General features: G+C 36.6%; 1 protein-coding gene across 1 annotated transcript; it reads left to right on the plus strand.

Moving 5' to 3' along the window:
* The first annotated feature begins 4,849 nt into the window (after positions 1–4,849).
* On the plus strand, positions 4,850–7,458 carry LOC110447398 (2-oxoglutarate-Fe(II) type oxidoreductase-like). The gene is made up of 2 exons (XM_021493060.1): positions 4,850–4,930; positions 5,283–7,458. The coding sequence occupies exon 2, from the start codon at positions 5,318–5,320 to the stop codon at positions 6,302–6,304; it is 987 nt and encodes a 328-aa protein (XP_021348735.1). The 5' UTR covers positions 4,850–4,930; positions 5,283–5,317; the 3' UTR covers positions 6,305–7,458.
* The last annotated feature ends 1,373 nt before the right edge of the window (positions 7,459–8,831 follow it).

Here is an 8,831-nt window from a genome sequence, read left to right on the forward strand (position 1 = left end):
ATGCGTTTCCGCTTTATGTTTGGAATCAAATTGGAAATGGTGGTTTAGCCTTTAACTGCTGTCACACAGCAGAAGTTGTCAGAATTAATCTTTTGAAAACAGGTTGATGTTCTCGCAGGACGATCCGGTATTGATAAGTTGTCGAATGTATTTTTATTTCTTCGTGGTGATAGAATTAACTCTTTTCGAGAAACGCTTTTAAAATTTATCCGCTTTGTGATTCATCAGACACTCATCACTATGTCGTTAATACTGTCAACAACTGCAGGTGTAGAAATAGTCGTTATTGTGATAACTCATAATTTGCAAGTCAGGAGGCGTACTTCCAGATGTATTACGTAACTTCCGCGACACAGATTTCATTAATGACCTACAGTTCAGTATACTGAAAAAGGGGCTGATGAACATATTGAAGAGTTTATCTCTGGCGATCACCATCGACAGTGAGACACCTCGTAATACGATGATCAATACTATGAAACCAACTGTCCCTTGGTGCAATGTATGAAGGAAAGTATCTTTATTAAATTCCGATACAATCAAACTATCCATTCAAAAATATCCAATAATTACCTCCTGAATATAATCCATACCAGCAAACAACAAATCTAGTGTTGTGGAAACTTCTATAAATCCTGGTTTGCTACTCAAAAACTCACAATAAAATGTATAAGAACTGTTTCCTCTTCCCACAAATCTACTGAAGCAATATCTGGCAGTTCTTATTCCTTTTGTTGCATCAATTGCAAACAGGTCATCGACTGGAGTATTTCATTATGCTTCAGTAAAGCTGATGAAATTTCACTTTTGATGAAGTATCGTACGGACAAGGAGGTATTAAAGAAAAACCTCTACCGTACATATCCTAAAGCAGACTGTGCCAAAGTGTGCCTCTACGTAGAGCGATTCGTCTCCTTGAGGATAGTCTGGATGTCGATGTTAAATATGTCGCTTATTAGCTGAACTGCTTTACCTGGCCTCCGTACGTATTGGATATTATTGACAATGACATAGGTTTCAGACGTTCATTTTACATTGTGGGGTATAACAGATTAATCTTAATGCTGAATTCAGATCTTTGATCGGGATTATCTGAAACTTTTAATTTGTTGGACAGATGACACAAAGGTATACATGCCAAAATTATATTGTGACAGTACAATTAATTCATAATCGTTTCTAAAAAAAATAGGTGTATACAATTATGTAGCCTCACAGCGAACCGAAAACACCATACACACAAAGTAAGCACTTCGCACGCACACGCCTCGTACATCGTCATTCGCCGAAATCTGCGTTTGGCACGACTGGTTGATAACTATTTAGGAAAAGCATAAGAAAGGATCGTGTTTAATGTTCATCAATGATAAGACAGGTACGCGGCTATTGACAGTTATTAAAACACACATGGGCCTAATGTCAATCGCGTTTTCCAGCTTATGAGAAGAAATTCGGTTGATGTCCATGATGTGAGTCTACATGTATACTGTGTGACTTGACATTTTTCATTTCTCGGTGAGTTAGATGCCATCCCATGTGTACTGTTACCCGACCTTGGTCTTACGTATAGCAGGTCAAAGTGTTGTTTCAGTTTTATGTCTCTCGTGCTGATAGAACGTTTACCTATTTTCGTTAAACTATCAAGTTAATAAAAAAAAAATCTGAAATGTTCATATAAACACCCTGCCAGTTATTATCTAGTCCACATTTGAAATCGCATTATGCACCGTACTATATCAATATATACTTCCTGAGTCTGGCTAGGTCGCGGATTGTCAAACACATTCCAGTTGTCAGGATAACAGTTATTGTCCGTCACGTCACGAAGACGGTTGTATTGGTCGTGTACAGGACCTTGCACACATCATTAAAAAAAATATCGATATGGTAAAATGTATACATAACATTATGTTTTCAAAAAGTGTTTTTTAATTCATATACACCACCATGACTATGCGACTTCGTTTCTATCGCCTATGATACCGGTGCTCATGCGGACGCCCAACGCACGTGATGCGTAGATTTCACACTGTGTGGTGCTGTGCGATCCCATAGCTTTAGTACAGATTACCTACACTGGATATGAACTTCGATAGTTCAGTGATCATGGAAATACAGGTTAATGTTATTGCCATTTTTTTCACTATTAGATGAGGAACATTAAGGTAGTTCACAACCACACTTGTTACAATGTACCACTAAAACATGTATGTTATCGGAAGAGAGACCGTATCATACCCGTGGTATAGCCACTATATTAGTTATCAGTACGAGCCAGGCTGCAGTGCAAAGTGTTATCGTACAGGTACAAGGCACTAAATGGAACAGCTCCGCAATATTTAAAGAAGTTAGGTAGCCTTTATGAGCCGTCACGACCACTTGCGAAATGTCGTGCCTTCCAAAACCTCGTGATTTGACAATAGGGGACCGATGATTAGGGAAGGTAGCACCTACCTAAAATAAATTGTTTAGCATCTGCTACTAGAAAATTTGAAACTCTCGCCACATGCACGAAGAGTGTTGTTGATGAATTTGTCTACCAATAAAATTAGAAAATAAAAGTGTCAACAAATCCTTATTTCATATTCGCAAGAGTTCGTTAGCTGGAAAGTCAATTTGATTTAGGGGCCCATGTGCATTCCTGTGCGAAAGAAAAGATAATATAGATAAGAATACTAGTTTTTTGGGGGGGTTGGGGGGTAATAAAAGGCCTTAAGGGCCATATGTTTTAGAAACCCTTGTTCGAAGGGTATTTGGATAATCTTGTGTTTCATTAACCCGCCATGTTCCTCAAAGTTATTTAGTGATTGAAATAATATGAAAAGATGCTTCACAGATAGATCATTGAAGAACGATCTCCTTTAATTATATTGTTGATGTAAAACATTGACAGTTGATGAAACAAATTGAAAATATACAAAATATCCAACAGAATAAAGTGTAAACAAAACCGTTATTCTATTTTAATTTTAAATAAACTGTGCGAAAAAAAAATAGTTTACTCAAAAACCATTTAAATGGAATATTAGGTTAGTCTTTTCGGAAGAGTAATAGTCTTCTTTGTCATGTAAATCCCGGTAAAATCTAAATCATGTCAGCTTCTCCACTATATCAAACTGACATTGATAGTAATGTGTCACAGGCTCAAACATATATCGTGCACAAAAGCATGTAACATGAAACAGATACTGTCATCTCAGATAAATTTCAATATATCCCACAAAAAACTGTTAACGAGGTCAAACAACACAAAAAAAACTACACAACACAACAAAGTCCTACAACAAACGAAGTCATACAATACAACAAAGCCACACGACACAACAAAGTCTTACAACAAACAAAGTCATACAATACAACAAAGCCACACGACTCAACAAAACTACACCACACAAAAACGCTACACAACACAACAAAGTCATACAATATAACAAAGTTTCACAACACAACAAAGTCATACAATACAACAAAGCTTCACAACACAACAAAGTCAAGCAATACAACAAACTCATACAATACAACAAAGCCACACGACACACCAAAATTACACCACACAACAAAAGCATACAAAGTCATAAAATACAACAAAGCTACACCACAAAACAAAGCTAAACAACAGAACAAAGTCATACAATACAACAAAGCCACGCGACACAACAAAATTACACAACACAACAAAATCATACCCAGTCATAAAATACAACAAAGCTACACCACAAAACAACTACACACCACAACAAATCTACACAACACAACAAAATCATACAACACAACAAATTCATACAAAACAACAAAGTCAAGACAACAAAGTCATACAAAACAACATAGTCATACAATATAAAAAGCTACATAGCACAACAAAGCTTCACATCAAAGTTACACAATACAACAAAACTATACAACACAATCAAGCAGCACAACACAACAAAATCATACAACACAACAAAGCTACACAGCACATCAAAGCTACACAACACAACAAAGTCATTCAACACAACAAAGTCATACAACGCGACAAAGCTACACAATACAACAAAGATACACAACACAAAAAAGTTGAATAAAGTCATACAATACAACAAAGCTACACAACAAAACAAAGCTACACAACACAACAAAGCTACACAACACAACAAAGCTACACAACACATCAAAGCTACACAACACAACAAAGCTACGGAACACAACAAAGCTACACAACACAACAAAGTCATTCAACACAACAAAGTCATAAAACGCAACAAAGTCATACAACGCGACAAAGCTACACAATACAACAAAGATACACAACACAACAAAGTCATACAACGCACCAAAGCTACACAATACAACAAAGCTACACAGTACGACACAGTTCCACAACAAAGCCATACAACACCACAACGCCATACAATACAACAAAGCTACACAACACAACAAAGTCATACAACACAAAGTTATACAACACAAAGTCATACAATACAAAGTCATACAACACAACAAAGTCATACAACACAACAAAGTCATACAATACAAAGTCATACAACACAACAAAGTCATACAACACAACAAAGTCATACAACAGAGAAAAAAAATAGTATATATCTAAGTATTTAGACCGTATCTAAGTATTTAGACCGTGAAGAAAAATATCGGTGATTCTACCATATCCCCAATTGCTCAATATAGAGAGGTATATATTAAATCTGTACGTACACCATTATATTAAGGCATCCATATGTGAATATATACATCGCTGTGATAAATACACCACATATCAGTGTCAAATGATTCACTTTAAGTACTTATCTCTACTCAAGATAAAAGTACACTGCTGGTAAGTAAATACTTAACACAAGTGACAGGTTTTTACAGGATTCACTACTGGTGTTTGTACCGGCAGGTAACTGACAGGATCACGGGCAGTGAGATATATTGACTTACATTACAAGTAAGTAGGATATTGTGACAGATGCATGAACAAACGTTAACCCATTCCATGTCTTTGTACCAATAATTGTTTAAGACTACATGTAGTCTAGTTGACATTGTATTTAATATCACGAAGGCAATTCCTCGTTTGTATACACTAAGCCTAAACCCTGCATCAGTTAACCTTATGCTGACTCAATATTTGTATGATAAGGTATATCATTATTATCATTTTTTAGATTTTTTCTCATTGATATATACATTTTTAAAGATACCAATGCATGTTTAAAGATATTCATATTCACGTTCATACGTAACCGATAAACTGTTACTTTACGAAATAATTTTAAAGTTTGAATTTAAACTTCCAGGCAGGCACATTATCTACTGTTTGTGTGATTCCAAAATGTCGTTGAAGCTGCCAATAGTCGATCTGTCCAAAGTTCATACTGATCGTGAGTCTTTGGCGAAAGTGATAGTGGACGCACTTGAGAACACTGGATTTTTGTTCATCGACAACATAGAAGGATTGGATTTCGAGCTCTGGTTCAAATGCTGTGAATGGTTCTTTAAACAGCCAGAAGAAACCAAGAAAAAGCTATTGAGGAACTTTTGGAACCCAGATAACAAGAATGTTTACCGTGGTTACTTCCCTGTTAAACCTAACGAACCTAGCAGAAAAGAAGGGTTTGAGTTTGCGCGTGACGTCCCTCGTAATGACCCCACAGTCAAACCTAACAACTGGTTCTACGAGGACTCAGTGTGGCCGGAAGAGGATGGATCGTTCCCGTTCAGGGCCAATATGAGGGCACTTTACGAGAAACTACACGAAACGGCTTTAGAAATATTGCGTCTAACAGCCATCGGATTGGGAATAGAAGAGGACATTTTCACACCGTTGTTTTCTGACAAGCCGTGTACCACTTACAGGATAATGCATTATCCTCCCTGGGAGGGGACTCCCCCAGACAACGCCCGGATAGAGGACAATAAAGTTGTTATTACACCAGAACACACAGATACCAACTTCCTTACCCTTCTGGCGACCTTCGACTATAAAGGACTCGAGGTTAAGATGCCAGATGGCACCTGGTTGGAAGTAGCTCCTCGTCCAAGGAGCCTTGTTATGAATATAGGTGACACGTTCTCCAGAATGATGGGAGGGAGGTTGAAGGCTACCGCACATCGCGTCATAGACATCGGGGTCGACAGGTATACATCTCCTTTTTTCTTTACACCCGGATATGAAAGCGACATCGGCGTTAACTTCATGTCCAAGGCGACGGGCAACGGTCCTGATCATGTATTCGAGAGATATGGGCCTTGGGTATTGAACGTTATCAAAAATGTAAAGAAGTATTTTGAATATCGTGTTTTACCCGACATAGAATGATATGTAACATTTGTGGAACTATTCAAAGACTCCTGGAATTTCAAGTAGTAATCGGTTTTGTGTTGTTTAGGCCAAATTTACTTTTAAATGAAAGCGGTATTAAACAAGAGTTGGAATATGTTCATTTTGACGCACCGATATTTCTAGGAATCGTTGCCAACTTCCAATTGACAGAATGCGACGTTTATTTATATGATTATCTGTGGCTATCATTATTTTGCGCTGCAAAATTTTCTTGGGACGAATATAAAACAACTAAAAATTAAGTAGAAAGTGAAATCCCAATGCTCACTCATATGTTCAGTAGATGTTGAAATAAAAGGTACATCAATAATGGACTTCATTATCGTGAAGCTGTGAAGTTCGCGAGTGGTGATGTTCGCGGTGTCACTCTTTAAATTGATCGTTGTATAAAAAATATCGAGTCGGTAATGGTTTTGATATCTTTATATTCTATATATATATAATCTGTATACTTCATAAAAAAATAAATATCGAGTGGACTTACTGAACTTGAAAAACGCGAGCATTCCCATACCGCGAAAAGTTATACTTTACCAGTATGTGAGCGAATATATTCAGTTGGTATACAGACGTAACATAATATCAAAATAAATTCATTGTATTTGTATAAGTAGCCACTTTATTCCACTATGCGAATGGCATTATAAGTTAAGTGTTTTCACTTAAAGAATCCCAGCGGCTGTGCCCTAGCTTGTGACCGTGTAGTAATATCACCTACAGATTACGTAGTCCAGTTTCTGTTCCATTCTTGTTACGATGTGTCTTGCATCATTATCAACTATCAAAATATGTCCCATGGTTTTGTCATAGCTTTCGACCTTTTGCCTACATTACCGACAGCTCACGAAGTCCACTGGTTGATTTTTAGCTTCAGACCGTGTGTATCGAACAACGTCCAGTGGTTGTGCCCTAGTTTCTGACTGTAAAGTTACATCATTTACGACTGACGAAGTCCAGAGTCTGTGTCCTTGTTTTTGACCGTGTATTCACTTACAGATATAATGTACAATGATAGAGATATACACCATCATATATATATTGTTACACTTGTGCATATAGTTTGATTCTTACTCACTTCGCATAGATTTCGTTAGCTATTGTTTATTATGCAATTTCATAATTATAATTGTTTTACAGATACAAAATATACATATTTGACCTTATTAATCAGCAAATGATTTATGCTGATTTCTCATTTTTTCCGGATTCTTGATTTAGTATCCAGTTCACACGTTATATTAATGTTTTCCTACTGTAAGAATGTTAGAGAGAATACGAAACTGTCAAAAAACCGTAAAAAGAGCTCAGTACTACATGTACATAGGGCAAAATACGAACATAACACAACAGAAGAAAGGAAATATTTACATAGAGATCCTCAAAAACTAGGTGTTTCGGAATGGCTTTTGCTTCTTTGACGACACCGCTTTGTAAATTGCGTTCCAGCTCAAGTAATATGATGTCCGAATTGGGAGACCCGCGTTAGTGAAAACAAAACAACAAAGCACGCTAATAAGTATAATAAAAAACATCGACCTTCATATCATACAAAGAAACCCGATTAACATGGATGTTTTTTTAAAAGATAATGTATATAGCCATAGTATGTTGTTCAATCACATTCATGTACCATCTAGGATAAAATGAATATTGAAATGAAATGAAATGAACAGTCATCTGTTGAAATCCATTGTTGTAAGTTTCTCCGTGAGAAGTCGACATCGACCATGGCAATAATTGCCTGTTTTAAAAAATCGAATCAGCAGTGACATGTAAACACAATAGGTTAAGGAAACAGATATGTTACTATCGAGAAAGGTAAATGAGGCGATCGGAATATCGATACTGTCACTATCATCGTACAGTAATAAGTAAGCTGTGATTTTTATCATGCTGTAAGTAAAGATCAGGGTAATCGAAGGAAAAGAGTTAAAAAATATCCTTTATGAATGTGGTGTTCATGGTATATACTAAGGCAGTATATCGTGACTATCTGACATTGAAAATAAAAAATGAGGCAGGATTTTTTGTTGTAAATGAAACTATGAAATTAACATAGGTGTATTAATTCGCGCCTTCCGTGGAATACATGCATATGAACTCGTGTAGAGTATTGACACGGACATGTTTGTTTCCAATATGGGAGGAAATGGATCCAACATGGGTGTGGTCCGTGGAAAGGGAAATGTTAAACCTCAGGTAATAGTTTGGCTGCCCAGTACTCAGCGAAGACTCGAAGCGAAGAGGGTTGAGACAAGAGAGTGTACACAATGTCTTTTATAAAGTAATATTGTATAGACAGACAGATTGTGAGACAGACAGATTGTATAGACAGACAGATTGTGAGACAGACATAATTGTGAGACAGACAGATTGTATAGACAGACAGATTGTGAGATAGACATAATTGTGAGACAGACAGATTGTATAGACAGACAGATTGTATAGACAGACAGATTGTCGTAGTAAAACCTTTGTATCAGTGAAGACAAAACAGGAACTT

The sequence above is a fragment of the Mizuhopecten yessoensis genome, unplaced genomic scaffold (assembly GCF_002113885.1).
Source record: "Mizuhopecten yessoensis strain PY_sf001 unplaced genomic scaffold, ASM211388v2 scaffold3343, whole genome shotgun sequence".
NCBI classification, from domain to species: domain Eukaryota; kingdom Metazoa; phylum Mollusca; class Bivalvia; order Pectinida; family Pectinidae; genus Mizuhopecten; species Mizuhopecten yessoensis.

Coding starts and splice junctions, on each gene's coding strand:
- LOC110447398 (XM_021493060.1), top strand. CDS start 5,318: ATGTCGTTGAAGCTGCCAATAGTCGATCTGTCCAAAGTTCATACTGAT.